Source organism: Dermacentor silvarum, chromosome 1, assembly GCF_013339745.2.
Source record: "Dermacentor silvarum isolate Dsil-2018 chromosome 1, BIME_Dsil_1.4, whole genome shotgun sequence".
Taxonomy (NCBI): domain Eukaryota; kingdom Metazoa; phylum Arthropoda; class Arachnida; order Ixodida; family Ixodidae; genus Dermacentor; species Dermacentor silvarum.
In genome coordinates this window covers 107499322-107521987 of record NC_051154.1, presented here as the reverse complement: position 1 = coordinate 107521987, position 22666 = coordinate 107499322, and the positions used below count along the sequence as shown (strand labels likewise).

The window sequence follows — 22666 nt, the reverse complement described above, 5'->3', positions numbered from 1 at the left end:
CTGAGGTTCAAAGAACTTGCAGAGCGATAGCGCCTTGAATGCAAAAGTGCGCGAAACGAGGCGTACAATCGACAATTTAGTCTCGCTGAACTTCAGGCAACAGCTCGGCATCATGGGGTGGCCGTATCATGTATGAAACAATGAACTTATTAAAGCTGCTACCACGAACAACATGGGGCAGTGACATGTCATGACTATGGCGCAATAGTTTATCAGTCTGCTGTATCCAGTGCTTTAAAGATGCTGGATCTTGTTCACCATTTAGGAATCCACCTCGCGACTGCACCCTTCAAGACAAGCCCCGTACAAAGCCTTTATGTAGAAACAAACATGTGGTCACTCCATTTTCAAAGGTCATATGCCAGTTTTACATATTTTCTGAAAATAAATTCAAACTGTGAACATCCTTCCTATTCCGTCATAAACGATACGACATGTGCCACACTTTTTCATAACTGACTTACAGTGAAGCAGCCCTTCTCACTGCGTGTGAGAAGAAACTCGGTGAAGAAATGGGTACTCTACTACTTGAACAGTGCCTAATCACTCCAGTGAAGCTGCTACCACCGTGGCAGTGGCAGCTGGTAGAATGTGACACATCAGTTATTGAAGTCACACAACAAGCTCCAGATGCACTCATTCAAATGCACTTTCTAGAACTGAAGTCGAAGTACTCTTGCCCTGAATATTACAAGGACTCATAAAAATCGCATGATGACATGTCTTATGGAGCAGTGGGTGCATCCTTCTCAGAATTCGATGTACTCCACCCCCAAACAAACATCCTTACAGCCTATGCAGTACTGTGGGCGGTGAAACACGCAGACCAATTCAAACTCCAAAAGGCTGTAATATTTACCAATTCTTTAAGCATTGTTAAAGCTTTAATGTTGCTGCAAAAACATTAAAAAACCTTGTAATTAGCAACCTTTATTTGCTACTTTGCTGTGTTGTTTGTGCATCTAAACAAGTCATAATATGCTGGGTACCTGGGCATAGAGGCATCGAAGGTAATGTTCTTGGTGACATTATTGCCATATCTATAACGAAAGCTGGCAGCTCTTCCATAGCTATCCTCACCGCAAGTTTGAAGCCTTACCTATGGAAGAAACCGAGAAGTTATTGGCAATGTATGTGGCACAGTGAAGCACTTCATAAACTACACATTATTAAGCCCAACTTGGGAAAATGTGAGCCTGTAACAAAAATACAACGAATGGAGATTATTTTTTGTTGTTTTAAAATAGTTCACACCTATGGCACACATTCCTACCTGCTAACTGGTGATGACCCTCCTATCTACAATAAATGTGGCGAGACACTCGCGGTCTTTCATGTCTTTTTCAATATTGGGAAGTGGAAGCACAAAGAGAAAAGTATTTTCCCCTTGGGTACAGACAACACATTCCTCTCCAACCGGCAATGTTTCTTGGCAGAATCAGAATCAAGTTTATTAAGTTCACAGCAAAAAACAATGTACAGATGAATATACAGAAGGAGGTCCGAGAGCACTAGGTTGCAGGGGGACCTCCTGTGCAGGTTAAAAGCAAATGTAGTGGCTAAAGTAAAACAGCATTATAACAGTAGTAAACATAGTTAAATATAACAGGAAAATAAAGGCAGATATATATAAAAAATATGAAACGAAAACTCTATACAGTGAACATTATTCTGAAGAGGTGAATGCTGCATGAATGCTGGACACCAAAACTTCCACAGTCAATATCTGCACTCATGGGGATGCCATGACAAGCATAGAACCACTTTTTGACAGTAAGTTAGTTCAAGTTTTTTACAGGATAGTGGTATGTTGCAAGTTATCAGTCCTATAGATTCGTAGCAAATCCTCTCACTAGAGGTTTCTTCTGTGAATTTCTTTAGAGCACGCCTCCCAGTCCTTGCATTCAAGGGTTCTGGTTAGGCACTAGTGCTACTGTTATCGGCACATTTTACATCATTTTTTGTATGGGAACTTGTATTGTCATAGCACACATCACTATTCATTGTCATCATTTTAATACTTCTAAATTTTTTATACTTTGTAGCGAATAATTTTCAGGCCTCTTTACAGCCATGTTACATCTACCATTCGCAATACATATTTCCATTACCAACTCATCACTATTTTGCATGACACTATTTGGTCATATTTGGCCCTTGTGCCAATGAATATTAATTAATAAATCGATCAAATCTGAAAATCAGTAAAATTATATAATTCTAATTAGTGTCAGAGTAGTTGCCCATGGCAACAAGTAAATTGGTTAGTTCATTTATGTCAGCTTTGCATAACCTGCAGCACTTCTCTGTTTTATAGCTTCTGTGGCATTTTTGTTTATTTTTTTTATTAGGAATACTTGCATGGCAAACATGGCTTCCCTTCCATCCATGACAAAACGAAGCCATCACAAGAAGCATTAAGGTGCTACAAGGAAGAGACAGGTACCGTATTATTTCAGTATTTTAGATATGCATTTAACATAGCAGCATTATTTAAAATCATTCAGCTCATACTCTAAATAGTAGTGTTATTTATTATTATTACTAAATTCAGATGGGCTTTTGTTCTGGAAGTGGCAGGAGACTGAAGGTTATAATTGTACACTACTGGCCCTGATATTATGGATAAGCATAGGAACCGCCTGTACTGTGATTTTATAGCTTTATCGAGAGACTTATGCTTTCTAAAATTAGTGCTAAAGTCTTCTCATAGAGCCTGTTTCACGGGCCCATATCTCCCTAGTAATACCTGTACTTGTATCAATAATTTCTACCAGTATCACCAAAGAGGGTTCCACTTGTTTAGGCTGGGCCTATTTGCTTTGCTTGTCACAATGAACATATATGACAGGGCCAAAAAAAAAAAAAAAAGATGTCTTAGCCATCTTGCACATATTTAAACCTGACGGCAATCATTTTAATGTTGATATGGCAGCACCCATGGTTAGTGGCACTGCCATTTGTTTGCCACTTGTTTCTCCAAGATAAGTAAGTTACATCCGCATCTACAAGGTTGGATCCACCTGGAAAATGCATAGTGTGGGCCAGGGTCAGTGACCTAAAGTACATGTCATCCTCGTGTGATAATTGTCACCCATGTGTGCACTACTCGGCAGTCTGGTACACAGAAATAAGTTTGCAGCCTGACTCCAGCATGCCATTTATTAGCATTAACCAAGAGACTTTTTGCAACTGAAATATTTTGTTCAGGCTTTATTTGGCCTGACATTTGTTGTGAGCTCGGAGTGTGAAGAAACATGACTCTCCAGATGGCTGGCTGGGAAGAAAAAGCATTTATTGCCAAGGTGTGCAGGTGCGCATGTGCTTGCTCTCTACTTGCCCAGGGACACTACATGTGCTGCTAAATGGCACCCTGTTACATCTCCCCGTTAGTTTAGACCCGTAACAATCGGGCAAGAACACTGTGCCCGCTGAAAATGATGACAACTGGCATTCTCAAAACTACAGCTTGAGTGCGACTAGGTGGCCTGGGGGGTGAATTTGTGTTCATTCTCACCTTTGGGTCAGCTTGATGAAACGAAGCTCATCAAATATGGTCTGTTAACAATGCTGTTGAACTGGATGGCCAGTTCTTTAGCTGAGGATTTCAGGACAAGAAAATGCTCTTCCTTTGCCATGTGATAATTCTTGGAGAAGGACTAGCATTCTCTTATTGCAGCATACATTCCCACAGCTTGTTTAGACCCACTGTGATCGAGAAATTTAGGCTGATGACTTCGATTCATACATAAAATCATTGCAGCTATATCACTGCATGGCTGCAACAAATTTCGCCTTTTCGTCCTGGGCTTAAGGCCTAAACTAGAATATGCATGCTCCATTTGGGATCCTAATCAGATAACTTTAACACTTTAGAGTCTGTCCAAAACCTCGCTGCCCGTTTTATCGTTTCAAATTATTCTCGAACAGCAAGCATATCTGCAATGAAATCAGCACTTGGTCTTCCCGTTCTTTCTCTGCACCGTAAATATTTTCGCCTATGTCTTTTTCATAGAATTTATTGTACCAACCCTATTCTCAAAGATAAGTTACTCCTCCCTCCATCTTATATATCTTCACGCACTGACCACAACTTCAAGGTAGGAATACCGCAATGCCGAACTAGCCTTTGTATAAATTTATTTATTCCTTGAACTGGAAATGACTGGAACCGTCTCTCTGCCTTCATCGCTGCCATCACTGATGTCAACAAATTTAAGGAAACTGCCGCCGATTTTGTATGCCCCTCCTCTCTCTAATGCCTCTGGCCCTGAGAGTACTGAAAGAAATAAAAAACAAAACAAAAATAAATAAATAAACAGAAAGAAGAGAAGTAGCCAACCTGGTTACGAGCTTTTTACTGCTGTTGCAGTAAAATATAAGAGCACAGAAGATTAGTTATCTAGAAGCCATGCACCAGCCTAAAGCATGCATGCCTGCCACGCATGAAGGCGTTGCATGAGCATACCTGCAAATGGCTACTTAGCCTTTAAAATATCAAGCTGTTGCTTTGAAATTGAAACTGATGTCTCTTTGATGCAGGATCCTTCTTTGTCTGTAAGCACGGTATGAGCTTGTGTTCATCATCATTTCTAAACAGAACAATTGACTGCTTTGTGTGCAGCCATGTTACCAGGCGCATTAATGAGGCCATTAGTGTGCTGCTGCTCCCTGAGCCACTCATTCAGCCAATGACTGGCTTGCCAAACATGGGCTCAATTTCGTCAGAGTGGAACCTTGTAAATAACCCCCCATCACGAGCCATGAATCTTTACACACAGTTCACACCGCATGAATCAGTAATTTGTGCTAACTTTTGATGTGACCATGTGTGAGCTTTCCCACTTGTCAGTTGTCATGCTGTCATAGTCATTTTAAATACTGCTAGCTTATTTTGTATTACTAAAATTAGTTCGTATTATAAGCACTAAGTAGGCTATACAGTACTCTGATTTTATGCAAATCTTGGAGATTTCTAACAAACTGTGCAATAGTTTCAAGCTTACCTTGAAAACAGAGTGCATTTGTCTTGGAACTTTTAGTGATCAAGTGAAATTTTAGAACTATCTTTGCAGCAAATATGTGACAGTGTTGTACCTCATTGCTTTTGAGAAAGTTACATATTTGTTCTTCCACTGATCCATGAATTCTGGTGTCAGAATGAAATCTTCGTGTCTTTTTCATATTTGATGAGAAAGGTTGTGTCACAATAATTATATTGCAGGGCTTACTATTGATTATGGAAAGTACACAGCTAAGGAGGACCGCATTCTGCTCAGGAACATTTATGACATAGCAAACGTAAGTGGCTCTTACTGCATGGCACATAGGTAGTTGATATTCTAAAGGATTTTGTGTGAAATCTGCCATGTAACCCCAGGTTCAATAATTAGAAACAGAAACATACTTTTATTTATTTACTTGCCATTTCTTTGCAGTATTACAACATTCGTTACCCTTACATGATTGTGGGACACTGTGGAGATCATGACCAGGCGTTACAGAAGGAAGTAAAAGACTTGGTTAAAAAAGAGAAGCTGCTGCGAATATTGGGTAATGTGTGTTATTTTATATGTATATCAGAAATTTTAGTTAGATGCTGAATGTTTTTCAGAAACTTAATTTAATATTTGCTCATTTGAGAAGTGTCTTTTTAGTAAACTGGATGGAAAGCTAACCTAAAGAATTATGTGTTGCTGTTTGGGCATGTAAGTCTAAGCATACACAAAAGCATTATCTCAGGTCTCACCACCTGTGGTTTTTGTAGCTTGAGACATTTACTTTCCAAATTTTCAGTAATGCTCAAGTTTCATAAACTAAATAATTTGGCAATAAAGCATCCTGATCTTATTGCTTGCCTTGATTCAACAAGTCGGCACTGGGTAGTTAATGGACATCTAATATCCATCATAGACAAATAAAACATTTTGTGCTTCACAGGTACAACAGGTTGCATTCCTGTACCGAGTCAGTCAGATTTCACTCTAGAGTCTGTTTGGATTGTGTATGTTATGATGGAAATAGAGGCTCAATGTATATTATGTGGAACACAGAAGCAAACAGCAGAAAAATATGTGAACCTGCATAAATGCATGTGATTATGGTGAACAATACAGAGTACTGTAATTTTTGTGATGCAGCAGTGGCATCTATGTTTACCAGAGCATTCTGTGCCTTTCAGGGAGAGGACTGCCACGCAGAACGATCCATTCAGCATATATGCGGGCTCGTATTTTGTTGAATCCTTTAGGCCCTCCTGCAAAGGCAGTGTAAGTGTGCTCTCCTCATTAAAAAAATTTTTAGTTGTCTGGTTCAGTTGTAATGCCTCTCTGAGGCAGCAAAAATTAAGATTTTAAATACCATGAGAAAACCCTTGCATCTACAAACTCTTTTCTGCCATTCACCTAATGATTTAAAAGTTTTGCATAGAACGAAGTGTGGGATGAAAAGATATGCTGTTGAAGGAAACAATTACAGACACGAAGTGCTGAATACCAACTGAACAGAAAAGGTTGAGTGGGTTATTGAATGCTAAGTTAGCACATGCATGTGGCAATGTCGACAGATCAAAAAATGATAGCAGCAAATGCTAAGCAAACTTATACAGTGGAATCTCGTTGATACGATTCTGCATAATACGATTTTCGGGATAACACAATTCTTTTTCTTTTCCCGATACTACGATTTGGTTCGATATGTTGGATAACACGATTTTCGGGCGATACACTTTATTTTCCGGTTCCCGTGAAGATCGTATAAGATTACACTGTATTCAAAAGACAAAACAAAACTTCAGATATTCCAGATTGTGCAGCCCGTAGGTTCAAAAGGGCAAACTCTGTCGAGCAAAACCACTAAAGGCTGGCTTATGCATCTGTTGTTTTTTTAATATGAAATGCTCCAGAGATTTCTTTTGTGTTCTAATCACAGTGGCAATCTGTTATGGCTGTCACTTAAAGCGTGGCTTACACCTGCACCCACCACAATGCACAGCTAGATTCGAATTTTTTAATTAAATTACTCCTGTACTCTACCAAGCATTTGTTAAAGTGAAACCTTAATGTAACAAAGTTCGTAAAATTGGCACTTTACTATGTATCAAAATTTCGCTGCACTAAATTCAATCTTGGATGCAAAAAAAGTACAATCGCCAACCAATTTTTTCTGCATGGAAGGAGCCGTAAGAAATGTAAGAATAATTCTGTCTAAAAAACGAAACAAATTACATAAAAAAAAAGGAAAACACGTTTAGATGAATTTAACCCAAACCCCATGAGAGTGATTTTGTGCGTGACGGCGACGAGCAACAACTTTGAGCAACAAAATGGGTCGTTGCGCGAACAGATCGCTTGTTCTTATTGCTCGATCGCTCGGTTCTGGAAATCTATACTCCACCTCACAAGTATTTTGCAGCACTGCCGAAGATACGAAGTGCACACAAGCAATATCCTTGCGCTGCAGAATATAGTTCCCGGCGTAACAGGCTGAATATGGGCTGCACTAGAGTTTCATTTTTGCTCACTACATGATACGGTACAGCGCTACGTTACATGTTAGGACCTTTGCGCATGCAAGTCATATATTGAGAACCTTGTGGCAGTTACCGCCGGTGGCCATAATAGCCACCCTAACTGTGATCACCTAGCAACATGGCAGTGCCCATACAACGCCGACCACCTGCTTCGATCTGAATTCGCACTTGTTACTGGCTGTCTGCCCTGTGAGCAAGAAACAAGTGGCAAAATCTGTCACCATCAAGTCTCATCTCAAGCTCAGGTCAAACCATTAAGTACAGTCGAATCTCGTTAATTTGAACACGCTTAATTCGAACTGCCGGTTTATTCGAACTGACGCTCTGGTCCCGTCAGAGTTATGTGTATTTTAATGGGCGAAAACGCTCGGTAATTTGAACGTGAAAGCATTTGCGACGGTTGATTCGAACATACCGTAGACCGACAATGCTCTCAGCAGCGCGCCAAATAACGTGGCGGCGCCTCCGACCGGCATTGCTCCGACACCGCCATAGAGCAAAAGCTTAGGAGAGACCCCAGGCGGGCAAACGCTCGCTTCCCGATAACAGCAGAAAATGAAACTTCACGGAGCGGGCTAATCTGCGCCGAGCCGGCTGTACAGGCGGCGGGCGCGCATGGAGACAGTCGAAGATGAGGGAGCTGCGAGAAAGTTGTGAGAGGGCGAGGAGAGCCACCGAAGCCACTGCCACCGAAGCGGCGGAGTTGCCGAGGTCAAATCCGCTTTCCTGCCGCCCTCCTCCCTCACCTTCTACGGTCTTCGTGCACGCCTGTCGCCATGTCGGCGCCGTCCGCTCCCTGAAGTTTCGTTCTCTGCCGTTATCGGGAACCGAGCGTTGGCTGGCGTGGGCGCAACTCGCTATGCGCTTGCGCGCCGTGAAATTTCACAACTCGCACCGTTCGTTCATCTTGCTATGGTGCTCGAATACTTCAAAAATACGTCCTTTCGTTAATTCGAACAAATTTTCGGGCCCCTTCGAGTTCGAATTATCGAGATTCGCCTGTATGTTTTGTCATAATTACAGTATAGACCACTTATAACGTAACCGCTTATAGGTGCAGGACCGGATATAGTGCGGTCTTTTCAGACTCCCGTTAATTTTCCCATAGCACTCCATGTATACACGTATCGCTTATAGTGCAGTTGCGGGAAACGAAATACATGTTACAGTGCGGCTGCCTGGGAGTACAGAAGTCAGCGGAGACGGCGAACACTCCCCTCAAACGGGCGCCCCAAGGAGTGCTCGAGGAAGAAAGAGACTAAGTGGAGGAGAAGGGCACGTGGTGCGAACGAACAGCCAGTGAGGCTAAAACCAGAATCTTGAGTGCGAGTTGAGTCGTGAAATATCACGGCACGCATAGTGAGCGAGGGCCACGAAACGGCCAACGCTCGCTTCACGATAACGGCAGTAAACGAAACTTCAGCGAGCGAGCGGGTGGCGCCGGCACGGCACGGCGAAGGGCGCACGCGGAGACCGTGGAATGTGAGGGAGGAGGGTGGCAGGGACGCGGATTTCGCCTTGGCAACTCTGCCGCTTCGGTGGCTCCCCTCGCCCTCCCTCGTAGCTCCTTCACTTTTGACTGTCACCGTGCGCGCCCGCCGCCGCTACAGCCGGCCCGGCACCAGCTACCCGAAGTTTCGTTTTCTGCCGTTATCAGGAAGCGGGCGTTTGCCGGCGTGGGGGTAGTTTCGTTGGCCGGCCTGGGACAGCACCGCTGCTTCCCTCTGCGCCATAGCTGCAGCGTGCGAGGTCAACACGTGACTAGAAAGTATAGGAAGCATAAAGGAGAAAGAAGGGTTTACTGCCATTTTCTACGCATGGCTACGGTAGCGTGGCTGAGACGTCGGCACGTACACGCATGTTCCGGCGCAACGCAGAATCGGCGACCTTGCCATTTGAGAGAGGGTGAAATGTCCGTCACTTTTTTTTTTCTTTTTTTGGTTCGCGCGCGACATTGAGGGGTCTCCCCTAAGCTTTTACTCTATGGCGGTGCCGGAGCAATGTCGGTCAGAGGCGCCGCCGCGTGATTGGTTCGAATTAACGAGATTCGACTGTAAATTGAATGCAAATGTTCTAGCCGCATTCTTCGACTGTCGCTTACGCGTGGCGGCTCGATGCACATGTTTTGCATATGTGTGGGCCTTGAAAATTGTTGCTTTGGTTATAGTGCGGTACCGCTTATAGTGCGGACATTCACGACTCCGGCGACTTACGTTATAAGCGGTCTACACTGTATCAAGATCGGCTGTTTATTTTAACGCTTCTAGGACTTCAGACACGGCATCAAGCCATAAAACTGTTTAGATTTCTAGTGAGCAGATGGCGCCACAGTATTAGCACTGGTGATGCGTTCACAATGCGGGCACGCTATAAGGGCCTCATTGTTCACTGCATCATTGATTTACTCCTCCGCTCTAGCATGGTACGTGATGATGGTAGCGAGCATATGCCAAGTAGACGCCGAGCTGACACTCTGGTGCAGATGAACATTGATGAGAGCGTTTGCCCTTACTACTTGCTAAGAAAGCTGTAAGGTAACTGCAGGGAAAGCGTACAGGTGAAGGGAAGCCCCACTGTCACATGCATGTAAACATGGCTTACGGTTACGGCGTCAAAACATTTTTAAGGTGAAAGCACTACTAGCCTACCAACCTGGATTTCTCCTTTGTCTATGTGAAGCCTCTCCATATGCACATTTCGTGTGAACAGCCTCTTCTTTGTCTTCTTTTCACACAAATGCCTGCGTGCGTATGTGTGAAATAAATATGGAAAGCGAATCAGGATCATCGTTGGAAATGTCTAAAGAGATTCGTCGCGCCAAGCGCAGCGAACAACAACGAGATCGATGACAGAGGCAGCAGGAGTTGACTGACGAAGATGTGGCAAGCGATTGTGACTGCAGCAACAAACAAGACAATTCATGGCTTTGAAACGTGCCAATGAAACTGCCGAAGAACGACAGAAGTGATTGGAGAACGACAGATTGCACAACCGTGCCAAGTGCGTTGCCGAAACGGATGAACAGTGACAAGCCCGACTAGCTGCGGATGTTGCATACCAGCATCGCAAGGCCAAGGTCTTTGGCAACGGCTGCGATGGCTTTCGCATGACAGTCTATGGTTGGCACAGCCAAGCGTTTTTTTTTTTTTTTTTCGTTAGTTCACCAACCATGGAGCACGTACTGACAGGATGGCAAGCAGACACTGAACAGACGCCGCGGTGCGGATGAGCGCATCTCGAGGGGCATTCGGCCTTTCTATTCGCTAAAAATTTGTGTAGCTTCCACAGTTGCAAGGAACCACTGAGATAAGAGTATAGAATTCGTCGCTTGTCGCTCGGAAGTGCTATGAGCAACTAGCCAATAGCGCGAAGCCGGAACTGGATGTACAGCCTCCCGCATATTTAACTGTATCGCGCTAGAACACTATAATATGGTCGTGCATCCTCCTGACGGGAACATCGCATTAGACAACTCTTGCACAGGAGAGTGTTTAATGTGCCTGAGAGTACTTCTGCCGGTCTCGCTGATTATCGCCACTTTAAGGCGCTAAAATGACGTGTGATGGACGCTTGCGCTATAGTTAAACATGCGGGAGGCTGTACATTAGTCGGGTACTACCGATTGTCACACGGAATGAGCAAACGACTAAATTTTGATACATGCAAGGCTACGAACCTACTGCAAGATCTTCAGAAATATTTTATGCTGCTCTTTACAGTAAAACGCATCAACTTAAATTAATAAAGCACGCATCACGCCAGTTTCGGCGCATATTTGCTGCCCTCATACCGGAAACACTGGGGAGTCGTCGTTCAAAGTTGTAGCTCAAGTGGGGTACCAATTGTAGGCGACAAGCGAACGTGACAGCCATCTCCATCACGTCGTTTGTACTTGGGGTTTATACTTTTATGAGTGGGCGATTAAAGTTACTGTTTGATTTTTGATGTATTCCAGGTTGACATGATCGCTTTCACAGTGGCCATACGGCACTCGGAAAGTAAAAAAAAATGCAGGTCCAACACCATGTGGTGATCAGAGTAAACCCCCCTCCCTTTTTTTTTACCCCCGGTGGGAAAACTGCGTGCTTCCTCCCCACTTTTATGCGCGCAAGATTGAGCCGCCATTGTCGGCTCACCATCGCATGCTTTCAATCACGCATAAGTAAAATCTCGTTACTACGAACCCCACATTAACGAACTTTTCAGAAATACCCTGCTGACTTCTCTTAGTTTCAATGTAAAAATATTTCACTATTTCAGTACTACGAACTTCAGAATACCGAACCTTTCAGAATAACCATCGTTATTCAGTTTCCTTGTCATGTTAACAACGCCTCAGTACTGCAAGCTCATATTCCAAAATTTGGGATTCTTAGATTTCCGTATATCCAGTTACGGCAGCCGAAACAGGAGGCTAGCAGATGACAAGGCGCAGAAAGCGTACGCCGCAGCGCACAGGTCCGGAAAACCTGAGACAGCGCCTGAGAATAAAAAAATAATAATAATAAAAAAAACTACACTGGCACGCAGCATCGGCGTGTCAGAAAGCAGAGCGGCTGCCTCTCGAAAGGCCAATCGCCCACGCACGATAATCACTCCACGAGTTCCGAAAAAGACCCGAAAGCAGCGCGATGATAACGCCAATCGGTGACAGCCGCATGTCACAAGGGAAACGGCTGTCACCTGCACGCGCATACAGGTTCTCTCGCGCATGCCTTTTCCGTACTACCCAGCCCTCAGATGACATGCCGGCGTGCGTTGCAATGGATTGGTCCCTGGTTTAGGACGGCGCCCTTGCGCTTTACAGCGGCGCAGTGTGCCCTAAGGCCCCGTGTGGACGGATATTCCAACAGCGCAGCTCAGTAGAGCAGCAGGACCAGCGGGGCCAGAAGGCGCGCATCGGTTCGGGCATCACCGCAAAATACTTTGGCTCTCGACTCGCGCTTTTTCGTTCCGAGGCAGAGTAACAGTGGGTGAGCTGAACAGTCAGGCGAGCCGTTCTTTCTGAGAAGGACCCGAAGTGGCAACTGTGACGCGCAGGACCGTTCGAACACTAGCTGAGGTGACGACTCATCAGGTTTTGCTAGCGCATCTTCTGCCCAGACAAGTGTCGCCTAGCAACAGAGGCGCGTCTCTTCCTTCTTTCGCCCTTCTTTCCGCGCTCCTCTTTCGCGCTTTCTGCAGCCGTATTAGCTACGCGCGCCAAGAAATGTAACCTCCGTACTCGCGGGGTTGCCACACGGTCACACTTCGTACTTTTCGGGCGGTGTCAGTTATGCGCGCTTGCGCTTTAAAATAGTTCAGGTGTCCGCCTCGAGCGAGACAGTTGCGGTGTCCACGGCAAGGATTGTGAAAATAAACAAACAAGAAACATTGCGCTTTGGAGGCAACATGGAACATCCTTTTTGTCGGTAGTTTTCTCGGTGTCAGCGTCTGTTTTAAGCGCGTCAGTCTTATCACACGGTGCTTCGGTGGTGTGTGGCACCGGAATCTATGGCGAATAGCAACATTGCGGGCCGAGAGCCACCAGCGACGTCTTCGTGGATAGCTCATATGGTGACAACTTATGACCTGATAAGTTAATGGGCGGAATGTTTAATTTCGGGACTTCCACTATAACGACTTTTCAGAATAACGAACCATTTACCGCGGTTCCCTGAAGTTTGTTATATCGAGATTTTACTGTACAGCATACGGCGCGCAAGGATGATGTTATCACGAGACAAACCCGGTATGTCCATTCTGCACACAGCTACCATAGCACCCGCCAGAGGAGGTCAGCCCAGCGCGCCTCCGTCTATCCTCCTCCTTCGCGATGCTTCGCCTGTTTTCTTTTTCCCCACTTCGCTCAACACCACTTAAGCTTTCCTCTAGGTGGTGTTGCTTTGCCGCGCTCTCAGTGCGCTCCTTTGTACCTTCCCTGGCGCACGATTCTATACTCCACCTCTAGGCGCCTTCCTCCTCTGGTGCTTGCTTCCTTCGCGGCCTCAAACATCCCATCGTCAATTTCACTAGCGGGCCACTTACGCTTGCGTGTAAAATCGCTAAAGCTTTTACCCCGCATAGTAAACGCACCCCCCAACTTTGCGCATATTTTTGTGGTAAAAAAGTGCATTCAATATGCGGGTAAATGCGGTATATCCAAAGCTTGTTGCAGGTACAGTACACTCACTAAAAACACTTTCATATGCAGTAAATGTAATCTGTAGGTTTCAATATTCTGTCGGTACCTGAAGGCAGAGATGTCAAGGCCAGTCATCTTTGAATTGAAACTGTCCTCTTTTGTTAAAACTACATGAGAGACCGCACTGTTTTTCCTCCTTGCTAGGAGGGCTGAAGTGGCTGTGAAACTGAATGGCAGCATCGTCATGTAAGAAAAACTGGCTAGGAGGGCTGAGGTGGCTGTGAAACTGAATGGCAGCATCATCATATAAGAAAAACTGAAGATCAACAATGTAGTCTTAAATGTCCGGTGGCGAATCTGGTGATGGAGAGAAAAACTCGCCTGGCTACCACAGGGGAACGCCGTACACCAGTTCAGCTGCCGAACAGCTGATATACACTTTTAAAGTGAAGTGAATGCCAAGTGGAGAAATCAGAAGATGGGCAGTACAGCATTCCTGTGGCTCATGTCTGGAAAGTGCGGCCTTGAGCTGTAAGTCACCCATGCCATTTGCAGAAGAGTGGTAGGCTGTGGTATGTATATGATGAAGGCCCAGTATAGCCACAAAAGCAGTGAAGAGGGCGGATTCAAACTGTCTTTTGTGGTCAGTCGTAACTTTAGTGAGACAGCCGAAACAAGCCACCCAGCCGTTGACGAAAGCAGCTGTGACAGTGGCTGCTGTGGTGTCTTGTATGGGAAATGCCCAGGGTGGCTAGTGACACGGCCCCTGGATTAAAAAAAAAGGTGCGGCCCGTTGCGTGGAGCCGAAACGGCGTCTCGGGCCTAGTTCTCCTCGCGCCCGCTTTGGCGCCACTGCTCGGGTACAGCCGTTCACGGAGAAGCATTCCCACAGCCGCATTTGTACGCACGACAGTGACTCTAATCAGGTCGTAAATAACGCGTTTTATAGTTGCACATTACAGGTTGAATATTGAAGTCGTTATTAGAAGTGCCGATTACCCCACATATGTGAAAAGTCTGCCCTAGGAGTGCCAATCTTTTGTAGAGTGAGCCTCAATGCTCTCCATGAAGGCTGCCCGCTCGACTCACCTGAAATGAAAAGAAGTGCTCTATTACGAATTATCGGGAGTGGATTTACGTGTTTCTTCAAGACGGTGGATCGCGTTTATTTACAAGATGATGAATGCGAAGGTATCGCTCAGCGAAAACAGTCCACGGTGTGGCACCCGATCCAGCCCAGCTTCGTTGTTCTCGTCAACCGAACTCCCCTCGCACGTTTCAATATTCTCTCTGCGCTGGCAGTGGCGCGGCCGCTAGGTAGGTAGGTAGTAAAATTTATTGAGGTCCGGAAGAATCTTCATCCCGTTTTCATAGGGGCAAGACTGCGGGCCGCTCCCGCATTGGGATTGGAAGGCCAAGCCCCACTGCCGCATTGTGGGCCTTCTGGACAGCCCAGAGTTGATCAATCCATTCGTGGCTCTTTTTACATAATAAAAGGTGCGGCCTGCTGCGTCCCGTTACCGCCAGTGGGCGAGCGTGTCTCGGCTGAGTTGACAGTTGTGGCCGCTGTTTTTCCTGGGCTCGAAAAAAAAAAAAGAAAAGTTTCCTGGGCTGTGCGTTCTTTTTTTGCATGTACAGCGGATAACCGGGAAACACAGTCGGGACCGCAGTCGGAAGCAAGAGCCTAATCTTCGTGTTCTTTTTATAGTCATTCTCAGTAAAATGTAATGAACATACCAGCGACCTGACTCTTGGCTCCCACTTGCTTCCTTTCCCTGATGGCCCTTGTCGAGAAATATTCTTCAGCCACGCTTCCCGACGCTGTAGATCGCAGGAGAGTTCGTGGTACTTCACAGTTGCGTCTCTTCTCACGTTCCAGTTGCACAGCGGCCCACAACAGCTTCGCGGCATCACCCACTAGAAAAAACCGTCTGCCACACACACGCACACCAAAGAACCGTACTCAAGCACAGGAAACATGAGGCAAGCTGCTCACACACACGATCACACAAAAAAAAGCACATGAGAATGCGCACGAAAAAGCACACCAACACGCATAAATCCTGAGGCAACCACATTGTAGCACAAGCCGGCATCTGTCTTGCGTACCGTAGCAGTGGCATCCTCACCAAAAACAGCGGCCACGACTGTCAACTTAGCCGAGACGCGCTTGCCCATTGATGGCGATGCGACGCAGCAGGCCGCACCTTTTTTTTATTCAGCAGCCGTGCTAGGGACCTCGAAAACCTGGAAAAGTCGAATTTCTGAGCAGCTGGAAAATTCGTGGAAATGTCAGGGTATTTTTTATTTTAGTGAGTAAAGTCATGGAAAATCACTGATTAAACTGCTCGAGTTTCAAATTCACGTAAGTTGGTTCCCCACGAATTTATTAGGCTCTTTACAGCACTGCAAGTCAGCTTTCCTGCATAATAATTGTTCTCAATTTCCATAATAAAAGAATAGATTCATAAATTACATGCAGCACTGGCTTCTGGCTCAACACAACTGCACGCTTAGCCCCTGCATGCACTTGCAAGATAGCATGACCTTTTAGCACAGCGCAATTCTTTATACGCAGGGTCTACCGTACGGGAAGCAACTTTTATGCTACAGTAAAAAATATTGAAAGTCGCAGGAGCGAACCCAGCACATAGGGTACACGCCAACAAAGAATTGAAGGCTTTAGTTCGCCATGGAGGTGTGTGTGTTTTTTTTTTTTTTTTCTAATGCTAGTTGATGCTGTATAGCAGCTGCATTGTAGCCAGTGAACACAAGTGATTGTTACTGACACTTTTTGTTAGTGTTCGGTGGGTTGTGTTCTCATACACATAAGCTACAACATGCGGAGACTATAGATTAAAGGCTGGACATAGCTTAGAGCGAGAAGTTGGCTTTTGTTCATTTAGTCTGGCAAGCTTGACGAGCGATGTCAGGCACCTCAGGCAAAGCATTGGAGAAATAACTCGAGGAGTAAGGTTCTGCTAACATATTCCCAGTCACTGAGGAGCTGTCACATGGCCACAGTCACAGGCCACCTGTCACCCAGCTCGTCAGCAGCAACTGCAGCCTGCTGCGTTCTTACTTTGCTTTGTATTTGATTGACGACCTCCTTATAGTGGTCATAGAGACGTTCTGGGGGCTGAGAAAGTAGGATGTCTGTGAGGTCTTCTGCGACGTCAAGCGGTAGAGCCGAAATAGTGTGCAGGTACATCGTCCCCTAGCTAGTGATGTGGCGAAGACGTAACTGGGCTTCAACTTGTAGAATCCAGATGTGGGGTTCATTCAGTCGTCGGCTCCCCTCGCACATTTTCACTCGCACATACAGCATATCGCACATACAGAACAAGACCAACACTGACCGCGCAGCTCTCGTCAACACGGAGCACGTTTTAACACAAGCAGACAACACTTGCTGTGGGTCGGAAGTGCTTTTAGTGTAGTGATACATGTCCTTGTGCATTCTCTTTCTGTTACTTTCTTTTTATAGAAACAAATTAACTAACATCCAAACTATTACGAACAACATTTGTTCACCATAATGTTGGGAAAATTATCGATGACACGCCTTGGGCAGCCAATCGGATAGCTGGCCATACTGACGTGTTATGGTCAAGTCGCGTCACGTGTTATGGTCAAGCGTTTCAGGGACCCTTTAAGGGTCCCTGAAACGCTTCGGATAAATTTTGTAGATGCGTAGGGTACAGCTACAGTAAAACATTCGCGTCACAATTGTGAAAGTGAAGCGTTTCATATTAAGAGAGCTACGGACGATTACAAGTTACCCTCCTCCCCAGCCATGCATTTCCTCCTTAACTCTTTCGCCGCCTTCGCTGGCTCTACGTCATGTTGTGACGTGTTGTTGTCTACTTCTGGTTGTCTTGGAGCCAGCACGCAAAGGCTCTCCAACCTCTCCGCTAGCCGCCCGGCCGTCGATCCCCAGCGAGAGTGATCAAGCAGCGTGCGTTGCGAGCATTCTGCTGCAGAGCCGAGCGTGTCCGGTATTCCGGTAACCACCGGTGAGCTGGGTGTTTTGACGGATAGGCAGAGGCGTAAACTAAAGCCCCTCCATACCGCTGGGATGAAGGACGACGTGTCTTCATCACATATATAAAAAGACGTGTTCAAGATTACGCTCCTGCCGAAAATTTGAGCCAGCAGCAAAGTAGAAAACTCTTCGTTATTGCTATGCAGTTAAACCTGCTTATATTGAACCTCCATATAACGAATTCCTGGATATAACGAAGTTTTTCGATTCCCCGCCGTTACTCCATAGAAGCACATGTATTTGAGACCTCTACGTAACGAAGTGGCAGCAGGAGACCCCCTCGATATAATGAATTTTCGCCTCCGACCACCTAGAGATTTCGCCCCAAATTTTGTCATTCTTGCGCGAGCAGCAACCGGAAGCACCTTCTCTGCCGCGATAAAATTCGAAGCGAGCGCACGTGTGCGTGCGTCCGTGTGCGAGGCGGCCCTGCATCCCTCGACCCGGCGATCTTGCCGCCGCAGGCGTGACCTTTCCCCCTCCCTTCATTCAAATCTGATCCTGCCTGCTTGCTGCAGCTGGCCTAGCCCGCCAAGCCGGCACTCTCTCCTTTTCCAGCTGATGTTGCCGACGCACTGGTACACGCTGTGGCGCATCAGACTCGATGAGCGTGGACACGCGCTGTCAAACGCTGGCGGCGTGTGGAAGCGCCGCTGGAGAAGCGAGCGAAGTGACCTTCGTGCTGTTGTCTATCGCTTCAACGCAAACTGAGCGCCGAGAACACACAGCACGCAGAAAGCTACGAGCCGCCGACGCACCTACACTGCTAGACTCTGCCCCAACGCAGATCGCTTTCAAGATACGGCCTGCGCGACCGCGTGACGCCCCGCTATCCCTCCCCCCTCGCTCCCTCGCCGGTGCCTCGAGCGCAACGGAAGAAGGCGCACTTCCTCCCTGCTTTTATTGCGCGTGCGAGATTTAGACGCGGTCGTCGGCTCCCCTCGCACGTTTTCACTCGCACATACAGCATATCGCACATACAGAACAAGACCAACACTGACTGCGCAGCTCTCGTCAACACGGAGCACGTTTTAACACAAGCAGACAACACTTGCTGTGGGTCGGAAGTGCTTTTAGTGTAGTGATACATGTCCTTGTGCATTCTCTTTCTGTTACTTTCTTTTTATAGAAACAAATTAACTAACATCCAAACTATTACGAACAACATTTGTTCACCATAATGTTGGGAAAATTATCGATGACACGCCTTGGGCAGCCAATCGGATAGCTGGCCATACTGACGTGTTATGGTCAAGTCGCGTCACTTGGTCACAAAACTCAGCCGATTGGTGTGCTGCGATTGGTAGCGATGTACCTTTTTAAAACCTTATAATAAATTACACGCTTAGATGCGTCAATTAATGATCAGAAGGACCTACTCTAACGACTCAGTACATTTGTACAAAATCGTGAAAATCGTTTAAGGATCCCTTTAATGCATTTTGTTACACTATTAAAACCCTGTTGTAATAACGTGTCCACATTGGCTATTATAGGGCAGCTATACGACTTAAAATTTGCCATGATGAAGTAAGCTTCTACTGCAACTTTGACAAAGGTCCATTCTTTTGAAGAAACACCTGTAACAGCATAAATTTCTACTCCATGTGTGCAGTGCTTAATTGTAAAACGTAATAGGAAGAACTACGTGGCAGTGTGATGAAAGCTGCATGTCCAGCACTCCTGCAGTGCTTTGGTATAGCAAAAAACACTGTCAGCACATTAATTGCTCACCAGACTAAGGGGTGTATTTCATTGATGTTCTGCAGATCAAGAAATAGTGGGTGGAGCAGTGACCCAACTTTTATGTTTTTTTTTTTTTGTATGTAAAAAAAATACTTTCACTGAACTCCCTTAAACAAGTTATTAGGGGTCCTGCTGTCTAATGAACTATCATTGATCTTTTTAGATGGCCCACAACAATGTGACATTTACAGCAGAACACATGACAAAAGTGCCATTTTGTCAAATTCGGGACCACTCTTTCTTCCTAGTGTTTGTTGCGTGACACTTTTATTCATTTATTTATGTTTTATACTGCCAATGTCAGATTATACAATGACTGTGAACACAGTTAAAGGTTCTATAAACTTCAGATCAGCCCCAAGTTGTGCTTCTTGATTTACAATAAATAGAGCAAAAGTAATAATATGCTGAATTATAGGGGGCACACATGAAAGTGTTTTTTTTTTTAAGTATTTAAAAAATTATTGGGCACCGTGTCTCACCTTGCATTGTAAAATTTTTAGGGCGCTGAGGTAGACACTTTTTTTTTTTTCTGCCAGAAATATTTTGGGAATCCACTTAACTAAGCGTCGTGCTTTCTGTGGTGGCGTAATGGCTATAGATAGCATTGCGCTACTAAGCCCGAGGATGTGGGATCAAATAACAGCCGCGGTGGCCGCATTTCGATGCAAAACACCCGTGTACCGGGGATTGGGTGCACATTAAAGAACCATAGGTGGTCAAAATTAATCCGGAGTCCCTCGCTGTGGCGTGTCTCATAATTAAATTTTACGTGCTTTGGCACGTAAAAGCACAGAATTTAATTTTAATTTTTTTCTTAACGAAATGTAGTGGCTACCTACAATTTCCTAAATATAAATTGCAGGAGGTCAACTTGATGACTTGTGCATTCGGCTTTAAATAGCCATTAATATTAAAAAATAACAAAAATATTCTATCTGGGATTGACAAGCAGATTCTTAATTTTTAGAGCTAGTATCCTTTGTTGCTGAATTTTTCGAAGAAGCCCTTTTGCGCAATTTTAATAGATACTTTTGCGTGAGGAGTGGTCTTTGTTAACACTTGTACTATTATGTGGATTTCATCATGCCATGATTGCGCACCCCATAGGGCCTGACCATAGTGTTGGTTGAAATTTCGGACACCCTGCACTGTTTCTCTTGATCACGCTGGACACCATTTATTCGTGTGGTCTTGCAAGTGATGAGTTGAGGCAGCTCTCAATAAATGAAAGTTGTGTATCATTGGGCATATGGTTTGGTGACCACCATATACTAGCGACCGCAGCACCACAGCAATACTAGACAAGCGAGAAGTTGGCTTTTGTTCATTTAGTCTGGCAAGCTTGACGAGCGATGTCAGGCACCTCAGGCAAAGCATTGGAGAAATAACTCAAGGAGTAAGGTTCTGCTAACATATTCCCAGTCACTGAGGAGCTGTCACATGGCCACAGTCACAGGCCACCTGTCACCCAGCTCGTCAGCAGCAACTGCAGCCTGCTGCGTTCTTACTTTGCTTTGTATTTGGTTGACGACCTCCTTATAGTGGTCATAGAGACGTTCTTGGGGCTGAGAAAGTAGGATGTCTGTGAGGTCTTCTGCGACGTCAAGCGGTAGAGCCGAAATAGTGTGCAGGTACATCGTCTCCTAGCTAGTGATGTGGCGAAGACGTAACTGGGCTTCAACTTGTAGAATCCAGATGTGGGGTTCATTCAGCGAGTTCTGCTGCAGAGGGACACTCTGGGCAGTTGCGAGCTGTTGATTATCGTGTGGAACAGCTGCAGCCGCATGAGGCTGGGCACCCACCGTGGTTCCTCAATGGCTATGGTGTTGGGCTGCTGAGCACGAGGTCGCGGGATCAAATCCCGGCCACGGCGGCTGCATTTTGATGGGGGTGAAATGCGAAAACACCCGTGTACTTAGATTTAGGTGCACGTTAAAGAACCTCAGATGGTCGAAATTTCCGGAGTACCCCACTACGGCGTGCCTAATAATGAGATCGTGATTTTGGCACGTAAAACCCCGTAATTTTTTTTTTTTTTTTTTTTATGGGGCTGGGACATAAATTAGCAGGGAGCATTGGCCAAATCGAAAACACACAGGCGCTGACGCAACAATGTTGCGTAGAATGTGCCGACATAGAGAAAGAAATTCAACAAGAGGGGACACTTGGCAAAAACTGGCAACAGGAAACATGTCACGCTATAGTATTGATGCCGAACGTTAGCTGCCGCGAGCATTGAAAAAAAAGAAAGTGAAATTAAATTAACAGACATTGTTTTATTTTTTTAGTTCTTTGCCGCGAGAACTACAACGTTTTGCGTATAAATGAACTTAAACTTTGCGACTTATTTTTCTTGTGTTACTTAGCGACAGGCCAATGACACGCCAGCTGCATGCGTCATCCGCCAGACACTCTACCGAAGCGAGTGAGGATGGCTGCGTGTTTGAGCGCTCGCCCGCAGCGACCTGACTGTCTCCTTTTTTTTAAAATGTATAGCCTAGTTTCCTGGGCTCCCGGTGTACTCTTGCTTTCCTTCTGCACTGGGACAAGACACCACTGCACTATTGGACTACGGCAAGGTGAGAAATTTTGTTTCACAGTCTACAATGCAATTAGGCTTCCAGCACGGGACCGAGACTTAAGACACAGTTAGCGAAAAACAGCTCGGCCGTCCTGGCGCATTTAATTTGAGTCAGTGAATCGTACTGGGACATGTTTCCGACGCTTCCTAGGGGATTATTGTAACTTATTTCGGTCTGTTGAAGCACACTGGCCGCACAGGGCGCTGTGACGCAGTTAGCAAGAACCAACTCGGCCGTGGTGCTTAGTCTAGTGCAACTTGCTAGGAGAAGTTTGTACCGCTTTCGCTGATGCCAGACATTACTGAAAAGTAATTTCTTTACCTTTTGGGGTACTTTTGAGGCACGCTGGCCGCACAGCGCACTGTGATGCAGTTAACGATAAGCAGCTCGGCCGTGGTGACAAAGTTAGTTTGGCATGTAATGAACCTGAGGGACAAGTTTGTGACGTTTTTTGTGACCCTGCAACAACATATACCTTCTTTCGGTACTCATGCCTGTCGAAAACGCGATGAACGATTGCCAAGAGTGAAAACATGGGAGTGTGTTGCTGGCGCTGGCAGAACGTGCAAAAGATAATGTTGAGGAACATATCAGAAACTTGCAATTCGATGATTCCATGTTCTAAAGGACTGAAA

General features: G+C 45.5%; 1 protein-coding gene across 1 annotated transcript in view; it reads left to right on the top strand.

Annotated features, from left to right (window-relative positions):
- LOC119434511 (transcription termination factor 1-like) overlaps positions 1-22666 on the top strand; it is an 89594-nt gene that overhangs the window by 16164 nt on the left and 50764 nt on the right. The window contains exons 3-6 of the mRNA XM_037701663.2: positions 2352-2442; positions 5225-5301; positions 5439-5553; positions 6182-6269. Of these exons, the coding sequence (XP_037557591.1) occupies positions 2352-2442; positions 5225-5301; positions 5439-5553; positions 6182-6269 (371 nt within the window). The remainder of the gene's footprint in view (positions 1-2351; positions 2443-5224; positions 5302-5438; positions 5554-6181; positions 6270-22666) is intronic.